The sequence below is a fragment of the Chamaea fasciata genome, unplaced genomic scaffold, assembly GCF_029207755.1.
Source record: "Chamaea fasciata isolate MVZ Bird 193981 ecotype frontalis unplaced genomic scaffold, bChaFas1.0.hap1 SCAF_4, whole genome shotgun sequence".
In the NCBI taxonomy this organism is placed as follows: Eukaryota; Metazoa; Chordata; class Aves; order Passeriformes; family Sylviidae; genus Chamaea; species Chamaea fasciata.
The window spans coordinates 45,875,478-45,900,238 of NW_027094089.1; the positions used below are offsets into that span (position 1 = coordinate 45,875,478).

A 24,761-nucleotide genomic window follows, 5' to 3' on the forward strand; every position below is an offset into this window, starting at 1 on the left:
TCTTCTCCATGCTCCCAAAGAAAAGACCAGAGGTTACCTCGTGGTGTGTATCCTCTCTCCCTGGCTGGGGGACGCCTGCTCCTAATGGCAGAGACTCTCATCAGCTCTGGTGAGATATGGTAAATTTCTTCCTTAAGTTCTTTTTTCAGTTTCTGATGGCCTTCTTCAATCAAGCTCTGGACTTGCTCAGACAGTCTTGTTTCCACAGACGAGACATGGGTACGAACTGGGGCAGTGACAGTGTCCTCGTAAATTCTTAGTTCATTAGCCAAGACACCTACCCTGTCCTCACCTTCCCTCCATTGCAGTGTTGCCAGGTAACGTGAGTACATCTCGGGTCCAAGCCGTGCAAATCTCAACCACATCCGTGATGTGCACTGGACACCATCTGGGTTTTCAGGAAATCTCTCATCTTCTGAAAAAATGATCTCCAACACAGCCAATTCCCTCAGGCATCGGATACCTTGTTCTATTGTGTTCCATTTTCCTTGGTGCACTTGGAGGTCTTCTTTACAAAGGAATCTATCCTTCACACTTGTTAGCAGTCGCTGCCAGAGGCTGAGAGGTTCTTGGGTTTTCCAGATCTCCTGGTCAATGACCACATTCTGGGACAGTGATCCCAGTTGCCTGGCCTCACTTCCATCCAGAATGGTGTCATTGGCTGCAGCGTCCCAGATGCAGAGCAGCCAGGTCAGGATGGGCTCGTTGGTCTGGCAGGTGAATTCCCTTCGCAGGTCATGCAGCTCACCCAGAGATAGAGAGCGAGTGATGATTTCTGGCTCTGTCTCTTCTGCTGGGTGTGAAGGTCCTGGTGCACCCTCATCAGTCACTATGTGGACTGATTTGGTCCTTGATTTCTTCTTCTGAACAGGGACAACTGCTACTGGTTTAGGCTGTTCTGGTTTGGTGATGGTTTGTGTGGAAATGCTGATGGCACCTTTGGTCCCTTTCTCCTCTGTGACAGTCTGCATAGATGTAGACACTGTTGCCTCACTTTTGGATTCTTTCTCCTCTGCGACAGTCTGTGTAGATGAGGACACTGTTGCCTTGCCTTTGGTTCCTTTCGCCTCTGTGACACTCTGTGTAGACACTGATGCTGTTGCTCTGCTTCTTTTTCCCTCTTCCTCTTCCTTCAGAACACGCTGTATCACACCATGTAGTGTTTTGATTCTAAGCATGGTGCGGGCCGTGCAGAGGAGACAAAGCAGGACTAACAACAACATCATGCTGTCCTTGGCATCCAGAGGGTACTCCATATTTTCAAAAACTGCTGTGTCATGTCTGAAAAGCTGGAAAAAATCATCCTTTACCCCTCCCCACCGGGGCTGGGTGAGATTGCTGAGGCCCCAAATGTAGCATCTTAGACCAGAACAAGAAAACAAAACTGGGTGTATATTCTGAATGATGTTCATTGCCTCGGAGTTTATCAAGCAATGGACATAATAGACCAATAAAGCAATTTTAGTACCATACCCTGGTCTACGCAGGAGCATTAAGACCAGCAGATAATGCCCCAGTTGTGGGAAAATACAGAGAGATAGGTATAAGACACATGTAAGCATGCTGAGCAACATAGCGAACAAGTGTCTTCTTCAATACAAAATTGTAATTCTGACTTTTCTCGGTGCCTCCTGCCCCACATTAGGCACCAAAAAATGTAGTGGTTTGAAAGCAAAACAAATGAGAGGCTCCAAGTCAGAGATACAATTTAATAGGAAGAAAGGAAAGAAAGTAAAATAAAATCGATGCAATAATACAAAAGACCACTGACAGAGTCAGAATACAACCTGAGCGGAGTGATGGAAGCAGTCCAGATGAGGTGGTCTTCCTGAAGCAGTGATCCTGTAGAAAGGTCTGGTAGCTCGGGTCCTCTGGGAATCCAGTGGGTAAGCGCCCCTCTGGTGTTCAGCGTCTCAGCTTATATCCAGGCTGGAATGCTTAGTTCCTCCCTCTAGCTGGAGCATCTCACAATGGGATTGTGAGTCATGTGATAAGGTCTGATGGGCCCATTAACAGGAGGTCGTCCAGGAGGGGGTTATCTGTGAGTCATGTGGCAAAGGTGCTGATGGGCCCATTAACAGAAGATAATCCAGAGTGGAGGAGGCAGGGAGCACTGCCTCACCTGGTTTCAACAGTTCATGAAGATGGTGATAGAATATACTTCAACCCAGGACAGCTGTCTGCTTATAATTTTTGAGATGGTACAAGTTCAGGAACTATATGTCTACAAAAACATCCTGGCTATGTGCTTCTGAAAAGGCAGTGAAAGTAAGATGACACTATGTGATCCACACAGGTAACCAAAGAATGTTGCAGTAGAAAACGTTTCATGAAGGATTTCATTAAGGGGACAACTATTCTGATAAGTGCCTGCCATGATGTCAGTCCCAATCCTAAAATAGATTCTCAAATATGCAAGACCAGTTAAAGTCTTATCAAAGGCCCTTATCAAATGGTTGGAGCATAAACTGTTTAAAAATCTGTGACAACTGGCTGATGAACATTTTAAGCAGTTAAACAAGCCACATTCAGAACAAACTTTTAAACTACCACATCTGCAGGACTGCAGAACTGAAAAAGGATGCTTTCAAACCATGCATAACCTCAGTGAAGGTAGGACAGCCTGCTTTACATCCTGTCTAGAGCCTCAGGGCAAAGCCCAGCCTTAACAGTAAAGGTTTTACAGTCATTTAACTAAAGGCTAAACCTAACTGTTATTGTACTTATGCTTTTGTTAACCTTCTTAATTAGAATGACTGTCTGCAATGTTTACCTTGTGACCAAAGGACACAAGGAGATAGGCTCTATGGAGAGCCTAAGTCCAATTGACACAGAAAGTGGAAGATTATTTCTGTATCATGTCTATTTCTAATCAGAGGATGGTTTCTGCATCTCTCAAGTCCTCCAAATGGTTGATTTTTTTCTCCTCAAATTCCACATATGTTCAGGAGGCTTTATTTTCCTGACATTTTGAGGTGATCAAGACATGTCACTTTGGAGATACGGAAAAAAGAGTAAGTTGTACAACACTTTCTAACATTCCAACAAATTTATTGCAGAAACAGTACTTAAAAGGAAAGAGTCTGGTTTAGCATAAAAACTTATTTTCTGAAGCCTCAGATAACATCTAGGTGGAAAGGATGGATATTTTTCAATAATACATACCAATGTAAAATTACCCCTCTGCTTTTCAGATCTGCAAACATCAAAATTGAATCTGGGTTTTCATCTTCACCCCACAACTTCATTTTTAAGGAAATTTGCCAGAAATGGTGCAGAAATGCCGAGAAAACTTTTTGTTGGTAGGTTTAGTTTAGTTTCTGAGTTCTTCTGCCACAGTTCAGGTTAAAATTCAAGGGAGCGAAGTTACTTGGTCCAGAGTGAGAAAAAATATATACCATAGAAACACTGTTATCCATATTAGCTATTATGTTACTCACAATTTTACATATTTACATATGATTTACATAGTTGATACACAAGGTGAAGAGTCGCTCAGTTCCAAAGACTTGATTCAGATCTCATCAATACTAGTGGAGATACTCCTGCGCACTTCAACCGCTTGTCAAAACTACGGATATGGTCAAAACCAACCAGCAGCTTCATGTGTCATTTATTTATGTGAAAAATTTGTACCAAACTGACTAAGAAAAGCTCATTTTTTTACAGTTTTGCAGGCAGAGCCCCTGTGGTTAGATGTTAAAACTCATAGTATTTTTTTTTTTTAATGGAGAGTTCACTGTCTGACTCAAGAGTTTGTTAAGACTTTTTCTGATGGATTAAATCTGGATTTAAATTCACTGTCACAAATGTCCCATCTTCATAAAGCAGGTTGTAAAAGTGGGAAACAAACTACTTTGGTGTCAGAAGTCACTTAAAATAATAGCAAAGCTACTGTGGGATCATGCAGCATTCGTCCCTATCAATCATTCTTAAAAAAAAACCAAACCAAAAATCCCACCAAAAGCCTCTCCTGATATGAAGAATATGCTGATAATATACTTTTAAATTCTCAAGCCGAAGGAGTATATCTCTACTGCGTGCTACATTTCAAAAATCTTGCAGCATCCAACTAAATTTTTCCCTCAGCCTTGCTTTGGTTCCTATAGCAATAAGTAGGAGACCCCCTATCTAATTTTCAGAAGCAAAGCACGCAATATTGGACTTCGGGGGACTAATTTTTAAGAAAGCCAATTTAAATGCAAAAAATTTGGAGTAGCATCTCTGCATGCTTCTGGATGTACTGATTTTGCACACAAACCACTTGTAAAAGCCATTTTCTTCAGTCTTCATGAAAACAATAATTATTAATGCTTTTACGTTATTGTTTTAAGACTTAAAAAGACTTTCAAAAAGATCATGAATCCATTAAACTTCCATAGCTATGCCTATAGCCATTGTTTTTCATATCCACCTTTTTCATCCACTTGTCTTCCAGTACTCTCAGTGGAAAACCACTGGAAAACTGATTTACATTTCTCCTGTACTCACCCATCATGATGTTATGCTACTCTCAGTAGAAAAACACATTTACATTTCTTTTGTATTTAACCATCACAATGTTTCCTGAAACTTTTACCCACAAAGAGTCACAAGATTTATACAAAACAGAAAAAAATGCACAGAAAGGCAGCAAGGAATACTTTTGCCAGTATTAATTAGGCATCAATTCAGCATTACTTGGTTACAAGCATTTTGCATCCTTTGTCTTGGTTTAGCTCCCTCCTCCTTACATGACAGCCAGTCATTTTGACACAGCATATCCACAACAGAACCTCTGTGTATTATCACAGATCGAAAGTCACTCTGTAACAAAAGAAGACTAAATTACAAATAATAAACTATACAAATATATCTCATCCCCCCATAGGGTTACAAAATTAAGATCATGATTAAAGAGCTGTTCAGTAAAAGGGGTGAATCACAGGCTGATTGATGTACACAAAGAAATGTCTCTCCAGTAATGCTTTCTGTCTCTACAGCAGGTGAGCCTAACTCCTAAAATTTTCCAAACTGATCAGATTTTGAAAGCATTTCATAATTGCTTCGTTATGTACATACATCCCAACTTCCTTGCACAGCTGTATTTGAAATCATCTGATGTAAAATTTTTGTTTGCTTTTTGGTTTTGGTATATCAAGATCTGCAGGGTTATGTGACACAAAATACCACAACAGCAGCCATCTAACACTTTCTTCAAAGAAATGCCCCTTTTTCAATTTGTCAATTTTCAATGGCTGCAGGTCTTACAAGGAGCCCTCTTTTAGTGACAGCTCAGTTAGAAATGAAGAGTATTTTTCTGATTTAGAAATTAAAAGCAAAAGAGGAGAGAGGAATCAAAACAAACTCCCACCCTGTTTTAAGATGCAGAATCAATGAATGAAAGCATAAAATTGCACTGCTTTGTGAGACAGCAAGAAGCTAAATTCAAAGGGTTTGAAAATCTGCAGTTCCATGAACTAATACCATCAGGTTCAACAGGCAAATTTAGCCTGAGATCTTACTACGCTTGAAGGCACTCTCTACACTCTTTTTCCCCTTCCCTTTCTTGCTTTCTTTTCCCTCCCTGTCTGTCAGAATCTCAGAGTACTGTTGGTGGTCCTCCTCCAATCCATGGTAGGCACCTGCTGAAGAGTACAGTATTTGTTATATGTGTTGTTAACTCTGGAAGCCTTGGGACTTGGAGGAAATCTCGAAAACTTAGCAAAAATTTCCAAGTACCATCTGCCAAGTTCCAAGATAGTTGGCAAAGCTTCATTTAGTCAGTAACTCCTCCAGGGTAGTTAGATAAGTACCTCCCAGAGAGAAATACTGAGGAAGGGTGATTCAGCTTCTGGGGAGTGGAAGTTCCTATCAAAAGGAAGGGAGGAAGGAAACAGGATGGCAGGAGAAATACTTTCCTTTGACTAGAGGATTGGACTCACCACTGGAATTAAATACAGTTCTTCCTGCGTGACTAAGAAAAGGACTGCTAGTAGTATATTAAACTCAAAATGTTTTTCTAACTAGAAAGATACCCAGTTTATGAATATCAGGTTTGGATTTGCATTCTCAACAGGAACAATCCCAAAAATCTCATGGAAAAAGTGCTCAGATGAAAATCAGGTCCATGGTCCAAGAAACCACAAAATACAAATCTTCCCTGCCTGGAAGGACCTACATATCCTCAGTTTAAAGTCTTTCCAGCAATGTGTTCTGAATTAATATTTGTAAAAAAATAAAGAAAAAAAAACAAGTGAAGTTTTCACATGTTTTCATGTTTCGTTGGAAAGGCTCTTTAGAAATCCAATCCATGTGGTGTTTTGAAGCCAAGACTGTTGCCCTAGTAGCTGTGCATATGATTACAGATATGCTGCATATTCCTAAATAAAAGCCAAAGCAAGCTATTAAATATTCATGCAGATGGTGGAATTCAATAATTATACCCAAGCAGTGAGCTAAATATAAACAAAAGAATGGAAAACCAGCCTAAATTACATGGAATTAAAAATTTGTTCTGCCCTGTGAGCTGCACATCATCTTTATGGATACCTTGTGCTGCAAAAAATGGGGTCTATATGTCAGGCAAAAGAAACTAGTGGTTGTAAGACAACAGTTTCCTAACCTCCCCAATACCTGCGGCTGTGCTTAGAAGTAACAGATGAGGTTAACATGGTGGGTACTATCTTTAGTTGCATCATCTTGAACCTAGAAGGTCATCCAACCCAAGAGACCATTAAAACAGAACTTTCAAGGAGAATCTTACTGAAAAAAAATTGTGAAAATGTCATGTCAAAGACATCTATTCTAATCTTTAAGAGAGAGAAGATACACATGGAGATCTGAATATTTTTTACTCTCCTATGAAAGGTGCAGTTGATTTAAACAACTCACCTTTTATTGACAAAATAGAAGAAAGAGTCCTAATGAAAAAATCACAAGATTTATTTTTGCTCCTTCTGTATTGTTCTTTGGTAGTCTCTAGTTGGAACCTTGACATTTGTAATCACAGAAAAGAAGAAGAAGAAAAAGTGTAGAGTTACTGAAGAGGAGGTGTTTATGTACTCTTCAGTACTTGGGAACTGGTTACAATTCTGCCTCTGTTTTACCTCTCACTCTCTTCCTTTGCCACAATCGTCACAGATATCTCTGGCCACATGAAGCTCCCAGTGCAGGCCAAGAAACTTTGTTTGGTTTGCTTTTTAAAGTAGAGAACAGTCAGTCTGTTCTTCCTTTAGTGACACATCATCAACAACACTACAAAGAAGGGGAGTGGGACACTGAATTTCTGCTTTACAGCACAGAGCATGTGGCTCCTATTTTATTTTACAGAAGATTTCTAGAGCGTTTTCTGGTAATTATGGAAGTTGAAAACTGTAAGGATTTTTACATGTTATTCTGATGCCTCATGTTTAAAACCATAAACAACAGTTAAGGTGGTATAATGAAAATCAGAGCATACAGAAAATAATCACAGAAAATAAACACAATAGCAAAAATAACAGATGCTACACAAAAAAGCAATTTCCCTCTTGATTAAAATTCTTTTAAAAAAGCTTTACTGTATTAGGGAAACACAGTGGAATATCTTCAAGTTTTGACAAATGCTAAAAATAGCCAATTAAAATTGAAGTCCTGTCACTGTAAACTTGCCACAAATCCTCCTGCACACTATAGAGTAAGGAAAAGTTAAGATGCATTCTTAAGATTCCTTATGCTTTACAAATCCACAGCTATGCTCAGATGTGAAATGTTAAAAAAAGGTTGGGATCCTTTTCAGAATAAAATATTTCAAAATAAGCTGGTTTTCCTTTAAAGAACACATGTTATCTTTTTTTTTTTTTTTTTCTCTGTCTTGAAAAACACAAGAGCTGAAATGAGCTTACATAAAGAAAAGGTTTGAGTTACTCAGGTCAAATTCTCCCTAAAATACATGCATGGAACTTCAACTACTATCACATACACAGCAGAAGGCTGCAATCATCAGCTTACTTGCAGCTTAAGAAATCTGACTTTTACTATTTTTGGTGACACTTGAAAGGTAAGATTACCCTGTCAAAAGACCCTTTCATGAAGAAAGGGCAACTTTAAAATGATGGTCCTGCTCTCTTTAGGAATAGCTCAAAACAATATTTAATGACATAAACTACTGATAAAGGCAAAAATCCTGTATGTATTTTATTCAATATCTTACTACTGCACTCAAGGTGAAGTAAAATTACTTTACAACAAGAGAAAAGTATGATGAAAATGTGGTTTGGTCTTAAATAAATTAGTGTTTGAATTGAAAATAAGCAAAACGGAAAAGTGTATCTGTTTAGAGTTAATTGAGCATACAAGGGAGCTGCAACCACTTACATAAAATACGATTCTGATCCAATGCGCCAGTGCTGATGCTGATTCCTAGCTGCATTCCTCTACTCGTGTTGCACTCAAAACTCAATTAATTCCTGCTTACATACTGAAAAAAGGAAAGGTGTTCCAGAGGCACAAGGTGAATTACAATGTGAAAACTGGCAGGGAGTGTAACACAACTTTACAGTCCAACTTCTGTAAAGAAGTGTAAATTGTTGTTATTTTAACCATACTTAGAACGCATACGAGTAAAAGGGTTTGTCCAAAATGTAGCAACAAAACCACTATTAGCAAAATGTCATGATGACTCATCTCTGTTTAGTGACTCAACTGTTTTCTTCCTCTACAGTAACTAGAAGTCATCATGGGAGAATTAAAACACATTTACATGACTGTAAGTTTCACCCAGAATTTATCCTGCAAAGATCCAGGTATTAAAGCTCCTCTCTGAACAGGAGAGTTTATGAAAGTTCAAAAAGTTATCAGCAACACTCATGAGGGAAAAACGTGCTATGAGCATTTGAGAGCAAAAGATATTACCTCAGACTTGGTAAACTCATAGTCACAAATTTCCAGTGTGCTGTGTTTTAGGAAAGCTTTACTTTGTCCAAACATTTGTCCTATTCTTACCTTTTTCCTGTGCATCTCCTTGAGCTATTGCTGAAGACAAGGTATGAGGTGCATCTGACTGCTAGAACTAGAATATGTCTCCAGCCAGAGAGTTTTCCAGCAGCCTTGGATGCATTCTGACCCAGGTTCATAGCCATAATCCCAAACAGATCTTTTAGCTCTCAGATAGATTAGCCATGTATTCAGGGCATACAGAGAAACCCAAACACCAAGACATGAGACTCACCTGTACACTCATGTTGTAGTCCTTTCCCATAGTATCCTTTTTCACAGATGCACTCGAACTGGCCAGTGTGAGTGCCACATTTACAGCTTGCCATGATGTCACAGCAGTTTTCGTTTGCCTCGCAGAGATATGAACAATGGGATGTATCTTCTTGAATATAGCTGCCAGAGGGCAGGTCTGAAATAGTATCAATTTATTAACAAAGAATTCAAACAAATGTAATCCCACAGTCTCACATTATACCATTAGTCAGACATTTGTTAAAAACCCTAGGGTCCAGTTCTAAGTCGCAGAGAAGGGTCTATGAAGCAGACCCTTGCTATGATCAACATGCAAAAGATTGGTGTCCTTATTCTGGAAAAGGGGTCACTGAAATGCACTCAGATTTCCTCTTCGTTTGAGTCTAACACTGTCAGAATGCAGTCTCACTCCTGAGAGAAGCTGTTCAGACAGTTTTTCCCAGCTTTGGTGGATGACATATTTGGCATCAGAAGAACATTTGGTCAAGGCATGTAAAACCATTTGGTCATATTATAAAATAAAAATCTTTGGCACATTCACATAGACCAATCCAACTTTACCTGGAACAAACAGCCTGGCAACAAAGCACCAGAAAACCTTATCTTACACTGTTATTTTAAAGTAGCATGGTTTCAAAAATTATAGCAAATAAATTCAGATGGCTAATCTGATGTCTATTCTAAGCCTCAATCAAGCAGCATTGTCAAACAAATGTTTAATCATGTGTCCTCACTTGCATGCCTAAACCTACCCTATTTTTTGAAAAGAACTTTTATTTTAGGATACAGCAGATTAGAAGAGGAATCACAGTCCAAACTTTCCACATCTTTCTCTTTTCAGTTTTACTGCATGTACTGCATGTAATACACCAATTGTATTGACTCTCACACAGAGGGATCTAGATTGGTTCTGAACAGGCTGTTGTTGCTGTGTGAGAAACCCTAAAGGTAGTATGTCTAGTTCTAAGGTGTACACTATAGGTGCCTCTTGTACCTGACTACAAGGTTCATCTGTTCAAGCACAAGATACACTGAGGCAAGAGCACAGTCTGTTCTTCATAGATAAAATGAAGAGCTGAATGGATGTGTGTATGTATACACATCAATGAAGAGAATTTTGCTCACATCTTGTTGGTGCTGAGTTAAGCCAAATAAAGTTTATCCTTTTAACTGAGGAACAAACACCTCTGCTAGACAGTAAGAGAAAAATAAAAAGGGAATCAACACTATGTGAAGTGTAAATGCAAGACAGTACTGGAGATCTTTCTATTCAGACCTCTCTGCTCCCTGTAGATTTATGAGGTTAGGAAATTAATACCTTTGTGAAGAGCTCTGCGTGCCAGAGCTTCAAACTCAGTAAAACTGTGAAGAAGATAACAGTGATCTTCTTTTGGGTGGGACGCCATATCATTCAGTTCTCGGATATTCCCCTGCCATATCCCAAAAGTGAAGATCTCCACTCCAAGCTCACGCAAGGATGCTGCAATGGGTCTTGGGTCTCCCCCATTGGAATAGCCATCAGTAATGAGAAATATCACTTTTGTAGCGTTTCCACGGGCATGCCGTAATATTTGCTGTAAGAGAAAATGAAATTGCACACCTCAGCAAAGGGTTATCAGTGGTTGACCGGTACACTACTTCCTCCATTATATGACTCCTTTAATTTGAATTATACTGCTAATAAAACCCTTGCAAGGTTACCCACCATAACAAAGGTCAAACATCTGCACATACAGCCCGTAGTTGAACAAAGTCAGCTAGTGAGTCACGCTTCAGGTGGTCACAGCTTACACAACCACAGAAATCATGACACTATAAGAAAAAAGACACTTTTCATCCTGATTGATAAGTCACTCATGCATCAGATTCAGCAATGATTCTGACCAGAGCTTAAGTGACTTTATTCAGACTGAAGTTTAAATAGGTACAACAAACACTGAAAATCTAGTGCAAGACCCCAAATACAATCTAATATGTTTTAATGCAATATTATGTTTTGATCCATTAACTATAAACCCTACTGCTGATTTATTGTAAAGCTTTTCCTAACAAGTATTTAGACTGTTGGTTATTTTAAACCCAGCATAAAATTCCCCATTTGCCCCGTTGGATGATGCCCTCCTCCCTTACAAGAGTTTGCTAAGATCACTTTAGATTGCCCATCATAGCCTCAAAAATGCCAGTAGTCCCTTCTACCCTGCTGCTCGCTCTTCCCAATACTTCACACAAGGCATTTGTGACACTGCTCAGTACTGCCTTAATGAGAACATGCCCAACAGATTCCTGCCCATTTCAGTCTTCTGGTCTGACAACGCACTTGTGCTAATTACTCTCCAAAGACTTTCAGTTTTTGGGCGATAGGGAGAGCAACAGCAAAAATGTGATACCAATGTGCCATGGACTAGAAGGCACCCTATGGAATTACCATACTGATGCTTAGCTACTGTTTGTCAGAGTGTGAGTAAATAAGGGATGACAATCAAATTCCTAATTGTGGTCAGGTGCTGTCCACAAACCTAAAGCAGGAAATTGTGAAAATATTTTTTCTCCATCCTCTGGGAACTTATGTAGAATTAGATTAAGACTTTTAATCTGGTAGGAGGCAAATTGTGACCATGTTTATTTCAGTAACAGACCATTTGCATGCTACAGTTAATGCTAAAGACCACATTTAATAGACCTTTGAATGACACAAAAAAGATGTCATTGTATGGCACGCAGGTAAATGTGATTAAGACACTCTTAACAAGCACAAATTCCAAAACCAGAGATCAACCAAGCTGAGCTGTTTCATTACAAAATCTTTATGTAACTCTTATGAAGTAAAATGATCAGGCTTTCAGCTCATCCAAAAGTTTACTAGCTAGGCCAGCCTAAATAATCTGCAGAGTTTTTATACCATGGATTTTGATTCATCACTTCACTGATTTCAGGCAGAGACTATGCAAAAACAAGTACACACACCATAAATCAAAGCACATACCATTGACACTGTGGTCTGAGAGACTGCCAAGCAATGTTCTGCTGTTGGGCTTGATTTTATTACTACTTGCTTGCAAAACCCAAAGGGAGGGAAACCAAATTCTCTTACAGACAAAACTACCCTTCGCAAATCAAACTTACTGTTCCTCACATTGCTTAAGTTATAAGTGGAAAACCAGGATTAAGTGGGAAAACAGAATGAAATGGGAAACTACAATGAAAAGAATCAGGAAGAAAAATACAAGACAAAGAGCAACATGAAGACAAACAGCAGGAAAAAAATGTACAAATGCCTAATTGCAAAGTGCATTCTGAAACTGATGCTCTAAAATAAGTGACTGCAGACAGAGATGGTAGTCTTATTTATAATATAATTAACATATTTAGCATTAACTGTGCTATTTTAAAACAGAATATAAGCAACGTAAACTTCTACCCAACTTCTTAAGTATTCAGGCTGATATTCGGGATGTTTGTCTAAAGCTATTTCAGTAAAAATGGCCCTCTTTTTTGAAAAAGAAGACAAGAAAAATATATGTTCCATCCATATACACTTAGTTTCGTATCATCTCTGAGTTTTGAAAAAGAATTTTTTATCTTAAAATCACATAATAAAGATGGAAAAATAGCTCAAAATAAATGCAAGCTGTGGAATATGTGTAACTGAGGAAGAAACCACTACTTACACAGGGTTAAGAGACATAATAGAAATTGTCAGTGGATTTCTCTGAAGATCCCAGCTACACGCAGATTACTCAAGGAGAATATGATTTCAACTCATGATTGTGTCATAACATGTATAGAAGGGGGAACAAAGCTTAATTTTGGAAGGATGGCAATTTTCTGTAGTATCCTTCCGCACTGTTTCCATTGGTGCATAACAGAAAACTTCACACACTTAGCAGATGAAGGTAGTGGACAACATTCCACATGGTCCTGGAGCTTCAGCAGTTAATACTCATAATCATCAGCAATCAAACTTCCATGTTATCCCTAAACACAGAGACATGTCTACATGCCAAGTGAACAAATGAGCTTGAGCCCCAGTAGACAGGACTACAGATATCTCAGGACTATTTAATTCTGACTAGCAAATAAGCAAGGATTTTTGCTTTATAAAATTAGACTACAAATGCCCTCTGAAACTTCTGAAACACAAACCCTCTATGATTTTCCATGTAATCAAGAAAGTTCTTGGTCCCATGAAAAATTCCTTAGCAAGACCTTTTAAAAATGTGGGTGAGTGAGCATCAGTAAAAGGTCATCTTTGAAGAGAAAATGACTATTTTTGAGGGGAAAATATGCCATGCCTACATGACCAGATGAGGCAAGAGCCAACATCTTTTCTGTCCTCTGCATCTCAAAGGGCAACCACCTCTTCACGGCAGCACTTCTGTCACACAGACACGAACTGAGTCAACAGGTAAGAGAGCATGAAGCTGTCCTCCTGTTACCCAGAAGACTTGAATATTCAGGCACCAGGGAATCTGAGAAACAGATAAACAGACAAGATTGCTACATATTGCCCCTAGAAATCAAAACAAAACAAAGCAACTGACCAGCTTGGCCCTCATGTCTTGCAGCTGTAACTGGAGACACAGAATTCCTGCTGTATAAAAACAGAGGAAAACAACAAGGGAAGGAAAGAAACATTCAACATGGGGAGGGTTGGGGGGGCAGGGAGGAGGTGGGGGGAGGAGACAAAAGTCTATTTTGAAATAATTTGTGTATATTTGTTGGTCCGCTTAGCATTTTTGTGAGGACAAAAGGACAGGCCACCATCCTGTCAGAACTGCTGATAATCCGAGTATCAGTCTCCATTCCTCTTTGCAATATTTGTGCAGCATTTCACATAATTTTTATTTACTCTAACCCTGACTTACTTCCCTCTCTTCTGAGAAACCTCTCTCTCCTTCCCTCTCCAGAAAGCAGTTTTGAAAGCTGCTTTTCCTGGAACAGCAAGTTAATGTACTTTAAAATGTTTGTTCAACCCCTAAACTTTTTTAACCCCTAAACTTGTAAGTACACACAGAGATGGTTCATCAGCCCCTGCCAACTTCATGGACTGTATCTACATAAACATTACTTTTTTTTCATGACAAGGCTTTGCAATCCCTTCATAGAGTGTCAGGTTCTTCAATAACTACAGTTTAAAAGCACACTAAATGGTACTAGTAAGTTTAAAGGATCACGAGAACCTGTTTCTTTGACATGAATATCCACATCTGCCTCTGATTTTACCACTAAATGAAACTGAACACCAGCCATAACTCAAAATACAGGGCTGAATGGCCCATCAAGTTGAGAATTTAGCCCATTTGGTCACTACAATAAATTATTAGGGGATAAGCACAAATGAAACAAAGCAAGTGCTCTTGATGACTGAATAGAAATTCATGGGGCCACTAGAAATACCCAGTCCTTTACCATTTCAATAACTATTTTCTTGTCTACACTTTCTTCAGAGGATCAGTCAGTTTCAGTAATCCTTACAGATCTTAAATAAAACATTATTTTCCCATCAGGAAAAGGCTATTACCATCTGTATTGTGTTCAGTGACTGTTTGGTGTGTACAAATATCTGGCATTCTAACCAATTTTTTGTGCCAATAAAAGTCCTTAGAATTAAAAAAATGAAGTCTTGTGCAATAAGAGTTATTATACAAAATCCTCCTCTAGAAATTCACTACTGTAATGGAAAACTAAATCCTATCAGTACAGTCACAAAACCAGCTAAATTCTAACTTCTGCATTTTTAATATCAACATGGAGTTTCAACACAGAATTGGGAGATGAGAAGTATCAGGGCAAAGACTTCTTCAGTCACAGCACAGCCACAGCAATGATGTTGTCAAAGGTCCTTTGTTACAGTCTCAACTACATCTTCTGCATGCAATCCATAAACATATGATCTTGGGCCTGATTCCTATCCTTACTCTCTCTTTAGATTTTAAAGAAGATTCTGACCATACAGAATTGAGTATTAGTATATCTATCTAGGGAGAAACAAGTTGAAATGGGTTACCCTCTCTCACTTTACAGACCAAGTCACCAATAACATCATACAGCCCCAGGAGAAGCTTGCCTTAGAATGCTTAAGTTGGAGTCAAGCCTGCAAAATAACATTATCCAAAATTCACCTTGTAGGAAAAACACTACCTAAGGCTACAAAGCGAATGTTATTTCTTATATGTAAGGAAAAACCACCATCTTTGCATCCCAGAAACAAACCAGAAAGCTTTCCTCTAGAGAGTCATTTGGCTGTGCCGCCCCAGAAGACTACTTACACTGGATTTCTTTTCACTTTAGGAATGACATAAAATACACACACCAGGGGATGAGTTCTGAGTAGAATGAAATGATTATTTTTCCTAGACAATCACTTATTCAATATAAAAGAAATAATTTCCATTTTATAATATTACAGAATTAACTATCTACAATGTAACATATTCATTATTAAACTTATGTTAAAATGAATAAATGTTAGTTTATTAGAAAAAAACATGATATAGATTTGGTCCATAAGAATATTAAATATTAAAACAGTACATCATAATTTATCATAGGTGGCTTCAGAAGCAGATCAGCATTTAATTTACAAAGGAAAATAAGAATGCTAACTCTTTGCAAAGCTCAGCTTCTGTTCCAAGGTATCTTTGCTTTCACCTTTCCTGCAGGTAAAAATGTCCAAATCTGACAGGAGATTTTACAGAAATATGTATTCTATAAAGAAAAGAATAACCAGCACTGTGATCAAACATAGCTTTTGGTGAAGCTGAGACATCTTATTACTGAATCCAGAGCACTCCTGAGGAACCTGGTCATCTCACAAGAGCAATGCAAAGGTAGGGGGAGACAAATACAACTCCCCTTCATCAGGGAAATGTTGCCAGGTGAAGAATTGTTTGCACCTGGTAGATTAACACAATGCTTATCCTTCAAAAACCGCTGGCCTATAGAACCACACAATGCTAATTCTGTAGAAGATCTGGAAAGCAACCAGCCCAATTATGCAAACTTTTACTAATTTACCAGGCATTCAGGTATGACTTTGGGGTTGCTGACCACCAGAGATCACCAGTCTCCCCGGATAGAAAGCATGCACAGAGGTAAGGGAATGTAAGTTAATGACTTTGGGAAAATGATTATCACATATACGTTTTTTCTGGGAAAACCTATGAATAGGTACATAAAATATAGCATATAAACATGAGCTTTTGCTGCACTCAGCATGTAAGATATTTTGGAGGAGACATTCCCTCATGCATCCAACCTGAATAAAGAATGCCTGCTTCTTAATGTTACATTGGTGCTAAGGAGTTTTATTTTACTAATTTTTGGTACAAATAATAATGTAAAAATAATACAAGTGTTATTCCTATACATAAAAGACCTGGCTACACCTCCTGAGCTTCCTCTCTACAACAGCAAAGGTCTGATTTCACCACGTTTCCTTTTGGTCACTATATATTGCTATTTTCACTGCTCAAATCAAATGAATCTTATCCTCTCTTCAGCTTCACAAAATTAACAAAAGATATTCCACAGTTAGAGGTTTTGGCTTCCAACCTTTCCCTCCCTTTTCTGCACTGCTACACCGGCTCCAGAGAATGAGCTGTTACCTATCTAGAAGAAATAAACTTATATCGAAACTTCCCTTGGATATTCCCTTAGCAAGAAATGCACTCTTAATTCAGAGAAAAGAGGTATCTATAGAAATAATCTGGATATTTAAAATATTTAAATAGTTCTTCCAGTAACTGGCAGGCATGACCTGAGTAAATCTCACAACTGTGTCAGACAACCCCATAGTATGGATGAAAGAACACAGGTGAAAAAGCCAGGCATGCTTATGGCCAGGAAATGTACTGATAAGACATCTGAGCAAAGACTGACAGATCTAGTAATGTTCAGATGGGGGAAAAGAAGGTCTTCTTATCCACGCACAGATATAAATACTTAATGGGGGGGGGGAGTAAATAAGATGTGTACAGAATCTTCTAATTGGCAGCATGCGGTAAGAAGCACCTACTTAAATACCAACATTCCACTTAATGAGAGGAAGCAACATTTCTGCTGTAAGAGTGATCAGCTATCAAAACATGTTTCCCAGAAAGTTTGTGGGTTCTCCATCCCTGGATGTATTCAAACACCAACTTAGACACAGTCCTGAGCAACGAGAACAAAAGCCTAAACAACCCAAAATCACCACTGGCTTTACAATGACAGGAGCTATTACACAGAATTTCGACTAACACAGTTGTGTTAGCACCATTGGATCTGGTGATTGGAAATTATGTGGCTTTCAGTTTTGAGCTCTGAGCTAGAAAGAACAGAATGCACCTAGTTTCCAGGAAACAACTAAGATGCCTATCCTTCATCTTCTATAATTTTGAAGGTCTTCTAAACAGGACATTAAAACTAGCGCCTGTTATGTACATGGACATTTTCTGAGCTCTTGCGCAATATAACCTTTTAACAAGTTTATTGAGACTTTGCAAAGTTGCTGAAGGCCTTTATATGCTGCCATGTTGCATGCCATATTCAAAATATCATTTGCTAATAGATCTTAGTTTGATTTGAAAAATGAAAAATCCTAGTTTTCTTTCTCTGTGAGCAGTTTCCATCATAAATATGACAAAGATGTTATTTGATTTCTTTAGTACTGCTCTGGTCTTCTGCTAATAATAAAAATAGGGACTCAAAAATATTTTACTAAATACGTGACTGATTTTCATGTATTTTCAGATCAAGCATTCACATTACTATTGACTAGTACATCTAGTATTTTGTGTCTGTTTTAAACATTTATTGCTTTAAATAAGCAGGGAAAAAGAAGAAAAGCTGAACTGAATAATTAATTCCAAAAGACCAAACACAATTCATGACCTGGCCCATGTACCCCCGGTCACTAGTCAATTATCACCTGAATACTTTTTTTTTTTTTCTCCAGGACTGCTGGAGTTGAGCAACACTAACACAAAGTTATCACTGACCAGAGATGTCCCAGACCAACTGGGTGTGGGGGAGTGTTTGGGAGAGAAATTCATCTCTGCTTAGCAGTTCATATTGTGTATGCTTAGCAGAACACAACGACTCTGAACGTTAAAGCTCTTTACAGACTGCTGCTTACATTGAAGGAGGCTTTTCATCTTCCTGGTTGAGGCTGCCAGAACCAGAAGGAGTATTATAATTTTAACAAGAGCTTTTGTTTTGGATTGTGTTAATGTCATAGAGAAGTAAGCAGTTACAAAATTTAAGAAGGGTGCTGGTCCTACAAAGAACGTGCTGCTAAAAGCAGTAGTGCTTTTAATTTCTGCACCTAGAAAAGTCAGAAAATTCTGAGCATCACAAACATACTGTCTCACCTGCAAAATCTGACTCACAAATTCCAGTAACATGTGGAATTGGGGACAAAGGGTAAAATATGTATCCCAGAACATGTAAAACAAACATTCAGAAGTTTAATGCTGAGGCTTATGTCAGGAACTACAGCTAAATATGATGTTATTTTGCTGTAAAGGCCTCTCATAAGCCTGGGAAATTAGTTAAAAATAAACCAACTTATTTTGGTCTGACTTCTTCAAAATTTTAGTGCTGGGGATTTATTCCATCTCTCAGAACAAATCACTTATCAGCTTTTCTGGTTTGTGTTTGTATCTCTGAAGCAAAGCACATGCTACAACTGATTTCTCTGTGAGGGTGATAACTTTTAAGGACTGGGTATCAGAAGGGGCTTATTTTCAGACCCTTCCAAAAAAGGGTCTGAGATGACAGCAAAAAATGGTTTTCTCATGAAAGGGCACCTCTATTCCTGAAACATTGAGGATGATATCATCCACACACCATAGTGGTGAAAGATTTCATTTGTTATATTGTTGGCTCAGATATCACATCCACAAGATCTGTTTTATTTTGTGCAGTAATATCTACATCAGACTTCCAAATTACATGCTTTTGATTAGATCAAAATGCAAGACACAATTTTGTAAGCACAAGCAGAAGAATTCCAAAGAAGAGGTTTTCAACTAAAGAAAATATTGATCCTGATTAGGTAGTCGCAGATATTATGCGAAACAGAGCACTTTTTGCCTGTCCCAGCCAAAAGGTCAGAGAAAAAGTAACTACTTAAAAACTTCTAAAGGTAAGTCTACTTCAGGCTTGGTCTAAGGGCAATGAACAATGTGCAGACGTGGATCTTGCCTCTGACCCTGACTTATTAATCTTATGAACAAATCTCATGCAAGGTTGGAGTATGCAGGACCAGTACTCTTCACAAACCCCACACTGATTAAAACTGGATATTTAGAGCTGACAGCAGTGATGGCTGACAGGAATGCTGCTTTCAATTTGGTAATCCCTAACTACCAGCCCTGCAATTGCAAAGGCAGCCACAGAGGTAAACCTAATTGGCTTTAGTTTTTGTTCCACCATATCTCTAACACAGACTTCCAAGGCCATGTCAAAACTCAGAGAGGTGCAATGATGTCAACAAGTCTAGCTGACCAAAGCCATCATCAGATATTAGGAGCATGATGCCAAAGATAATCTAGAATCTGCGGCTCTCTCATTATTAGCTGCAGATTTTACAGAGATCATAAAAATACACAAATACATGTTTGATAACCAGACAACACACATTCTGAATGATTCTGAATATTCATCTTCTCAGTGAGAGGGTACTACTTTATTTCAATTAAAAAAACTTAACCAAGTACATGGCAAGAAAAGATTTTCAGTTCTTTAGCTTCAATAAACTTTTCATTTTAATTTGAAAACGAGATTCTGAATATGAAAATGTATTGAAAATAAAAGCTAATTTTCCCATGTCAGTGGGTAACAATGCTGCATCTTGTACTGTTGTTCTTTTGTTATACAGTAGAGACAAAGCCACCATTACTTATTTAAACAAGCATTAAATAAGCATTAGAACTGTGTATCCTAAACTGATACGTGCTTACATTCTTTTGAGGGACATTGTTTTAATATTAATTATAACACAGGAATTTGACATGCTGGTTGGACATTCATCATGCTACTTCATGATCACATGAGATACAAACACCAGATTTCAAACACCAGATGCTCAGAAGATGTGTAATCTTATTCTGTAGGTGATAAACCTTCCACTTGCAGATACCTATACCTATACTGACTTCAATGGAGGGAAGATGAATTATAAAAACAAAAAGATTACTTTTTAATGCAACAATTATTTTAATAACACTGAAGAGGCCACAAAGTCTCCCTCAGCAACCACTTTGCCAGATTTTTCATGACATTTGGGTTGTCTAAGACTGTTTGAGTACTATCTCTGACTTCTGCTCAATAACAGTACACATCTACAACTTCCACTTCAATTATGAAGAGAAATTGTTCCCATTTTACTTCCACTGAAAGACAGAAATAAGACTATCTTCATCCTGGAAGATGTCATTTTATTAACACATTGCCATGTTGAGTAGTTTAAATAATTTTTATTTACATCTTTTTTTTTAGACCACCAAAACCAATGCAGCTTTCAGGATGTTTAAAATGTCCATCAATACAGACAGCACACCAATGCTGACATATATGTAACTGTGATTTCCAGATGCTAAAACAAGGACGAATTAAACTTCCATCACTGCATGATGACCCCCCGGTTCTATTTCAAAACCCATCTGGTAACAAAAGCACATCCCTCCAAAGAGGTGTAATGGGTATTGTTAGCAGTGGTTATCTCTCAGAATCAGAAGGTCCAGTGCAGTTGCCTATAGGTCTCTCAACACTTTTCACTACTGAGGTCTTGGCTTTAGATGCATTCCTTAAGCATCAGGAGCAACACCTGCTCAAACCTGTTTGTATTTTCAATTCTGCTTTGGTTCTCTCTTGCTGTCACAACAGCTCTGTAGCTTTCTATAACGCAATAAGCAATCTGCTTAACATAAGCTGCATGTAGTGTGTGCTGTCCCACCAACTTATGCTGTGAAAAACTGAAGCCGAAGAGTTTTGAATTAATCAGCTCAGTTTCTTCCCCTAAGACTGTCTGCATGTGCCTTAAGACTCCGAAAGTGAGCACTTGCTAGCTCAAGCATGGCACAAATTCACAAACAGGGTGGCAAACCCAAACATCAATAGTAGTTCAGCCACTCTCATCAGATGCTGTCTCTTGCCAATGTCTCTTGTGGTATATTTGGCATATTGCTGTGAATCGCATAGAATTTATCTTTAATCAGCTGGTATGAATGCCAAAGTGTGATTTACATGGCAAAAATTAGTGAGGAAGTAAGGACAGCTTTGACAAAACACAGAAACTCTGCAATAAACTTGTCGGCAAAGTACCTTTGGAGAGGACACAAAGCTGCAGTGCCCTGTTATGTTTTCAAAGAAGATGGACACTGTGTGGTTGCGCAATAGCTTGTCAAACGGAACAAGTCTGCTTTTAGGATGATTTTTTGCTGCCACAGGTTCTCAGACAGCAACTGCCATGCAAATCTTGCTTCTGTTCACTCATGTTCCCAGGTCAAACACTAACTGGCCTGATGACCTTGCAGAATTCACTTACCTCTCTGCCTCCATGGTTTCAGTGGAACTGCCACAGATATGAATCAATCACTTTGAGACCTAACAATGAAGAGCGCTGCATGATGATTTAAGTGCTGAGTTTATTCTAACAACGCACTTTCCTTCATTTTCTGTTACTGTAACACGTAAGTGACACAATCCCAGAGACTTTGTCATGCTTTGCAGATACTTGTGAGTTTGGAAAAGAAGCAGAGAATTCCGGTCAGAAGCATAAGGAATCCCAAGTTAAAGTGTAAAAGAAAAATAATAATCGAAAAAGAGGCACTTTAGAAACGTGAAAAAAGAAATAAATATGGTTGGACCAAAAGACAGTTAAAAACATAAGGCAGCAGTCTAAGAGTGCAGAGGGAATATCAGTTTTGTTATACTTAAAAAACTTTCTAGATTTATTCCCAAAGTAGTATTTTAAACTTAGAACAGTAATTTTCTAAAGAGTGTCTAGAAAGGAGAGTATTCTCTGAAGATGTTAATTTGTCTCACATGAAGAAATCATACTGAAGAAAACCACAGTACAGTATCTTTAACCAAGAGCTAGTAAGCAGACCGGAATTTAACCTTGTTATTTTATCCTAATTTTCCCTGTCACCATGCGAATATTTTTCTTCCCACATTCTTGTAAGAACACAATGTAAAATGACAGTCATGCTGTTGCAAAATTTATGCCACAAAATTTAGCTGGGGTCAAGAAACTAAATTATAGGTTTCTGAAGAGATTTTTTTGTTTATTCCACTTTAAATATATCATTAGTCAAGATTTCATATCAAGACAACAGATGGTATTTCTTAAGCTTATATTTTGTTTTTAACGGTTATTTTTAACTTGTATCATTAACTTTTTCACACAACACCCCTGGGATGGATCTATATTGATACATGGCTTCACAGTGGAAGATCTAGTACAGGGATGTGTTTTCCTAAAGCAGGTCTGGCATGGGTAGCTCTGAGCACATTATACAATGAACTTGCTTTCTCCTGCCAAAAGTGAAGAAGAGAATAATCTCTGCCAATTTCATATGGACAGCAGTGATGCACCTCTTGCAATCTCACTCCTCACCGCCAAATGAGAATGGATGGAAAAAAATAATTATCTATCTATCTATCTATCTATCTATGTATCTCTCGAAAATGAGATTCGGTTTGGTGCTTTTTTCTGAACACAGAGGCTAAATGACAAGGATGAGCCAGGACGAGCCTGGCAAAAAAAGCTTCCTGAGTAGACTAGCTGTCCATTAACCATCTACTGGGAAGCCTCCTCAGTAGGATCAAGTGCCAACACATGTCCAGGGGCTGCCTAGACCAAATTTCTGACACGAGTCTGTATGACAGCACAACAAGTGATTGTGTTACGGTGTTGGAAATGTTCCTGGGCACATGCCCCTACTTACTGGTATACTGTACGCAGCCTAAAGGGTCCTTTGTAAGTCATCAAGAATTAAAACAGACACCTGGCAAGAGTACGTCGGTATGTCTGACAGCTAGCGAGCACTCAAGTCCTTCTGCCATGAAACCAGGCAGGCATTTTGGATGCCAGACTTGACTCATATGTATCACTTCTGAAATAGAGATACGGGCTCCATGTCCCTTCAAAGAACTAATTTCACACATTAGTTTTCAAGGGCAGCAGAAAACATGGGAGATGCAGGTGCAGACAGCGCGGAAAGATATTGACTAATTGCTCTGACCAGACAATTCTGCATCCCACACCACACCATTTCACACTCCACCATACAGCTCTACGCCCCTTTTCGCGGAACACCCTCGAGCAACGCGGAGAACCACATTCCCACACCACACGCTGCCCAGCGCAGCACAACGTACACCGAGCCATCGCACCGCAGCACCCCACGCACTACAGCGACTCACATCGCCTTCCCTCGATGCCGAGACCTTTGCCTTGCCACAGCGCTCCCCGCCCCGCACCGGTGCCGCTTCTCCCGGCACCGCCGCTCGCCGCTCTCACCGCACCCCTGACCGCAGATCCCCCGCACCGCGCACCCCGCGCCCGCCGTCCGGTCTCACCGCCGCCTGCTGGAAGGCGCCCTTGGTGTAGGTGCCGCCGCCGCGGTAGGCGATGGCGGGGATCTCCCGTCCCAGCAGGGCGCACTTGTGCTGCTGCGGCCGCCGCCGTGAGATGTAATCCACGCGGGGCACTACGTTACTGCGCGAGGAGAAGGTGACGATGGCGACGCGCGTGGCCGCGGGCACCACGGGGAAATCGGAGAGCAGCTTCTTGACGAAGCGCAGCTCGCTGAGGAAGTTGGCTGGACCCACGCTCGACGACTCGTCCACCAGGAACACCAGCTCCAGCCGCCCGCTGCGCGCCCGCAGACGCCGCACCTGGCGCTTGAAGGCGCGCCCCAGCTTCTCCACTTTGCTCTCCGTTGTGTCGGGTAGCGGCGGCGACTCCAGGGATGGCGACGCGAAAGTTGGGGCGCGGAGGAGGGCGCCCGGCTGGCCTCCCGCCCGGCCCTGCGGCGCTGACGACGACAGGGACAGCGACAGTCCCCCCCAGCAGCAGAGAGCCACCAGGGGCCACATGGCGTGGCGGTGGGCGCGGGGAGACGCCGACAGCCGCGGGAGAAGAGCCGCTGGTCGTCCCCTGACGTCCCACCTCCTCTCTACTCGGAGGGGCGTCCGGCCTGCCTCTCCGTCGGCCTGCCTCTCTGTCTCCCTGCCGGCCTCTCCGCCGGCCCCCGCAGGTATCCGCGCCCTTTAATCCCCCGCGGCTGAGGCGCTACCCCTCGCACGCCCCCCTCTCCGTCTTCCCCTCCTCGCCTTTCGGTAGCGTTCTCCCCCCGCGTCCCTCCCCGCCTCCCGCCGCCCCGTCCCGCCCCGATGGGTCCCGCACGGCTGGCGGGGGCCAGCCCCACAGCGGGGCGGGTAGCGGTCGCTGGGAACGCGCCGAGCAGAAGTGAAGGGGGGCGGAAAGGCAGGACTCCCCCCCACCCCAAAAAAAAAAAAAAAAAAAAAAAAAAAAAAAAAAAAAAAAAAAAAAAGAG

General features: G+C 40.1%; 1 protein-coding gene across 1 annotated transcript in view; it reads right to left on the minus strand.

The window, feature by feature from the left end:
- SVEP1 (sushi, von Willebrand factor type A, EGF and pentraxin domain containing 1) overlaps positions 1 to 24,300 on the minus strand; it is a 125,992-nt gene extending 101,692 nt beyond the window's left edge. The window contains exons 1-3 of the mRNA XM_066181452.1: positions 23,782 to 24,300; positions 10,529 to 10,784; positions 9,191 to 9,367 (exon numbers count right to left, since the gene is read on the minus strand). Coding sequence (XP_066037549.1) covers positions 9,191 to 9,367; positions 10,529 to 10,784; positions 23,782 to 24,300 — 952 coding nt within the window. The remainder of the gene's footprint in view (positions 1 to 9,190; positions 9,368 to 10,528; positions 10,785 to 23,781) is intronic.
- Positions 24,301 to 24,761: the final 461 nt, after the last annotated feature.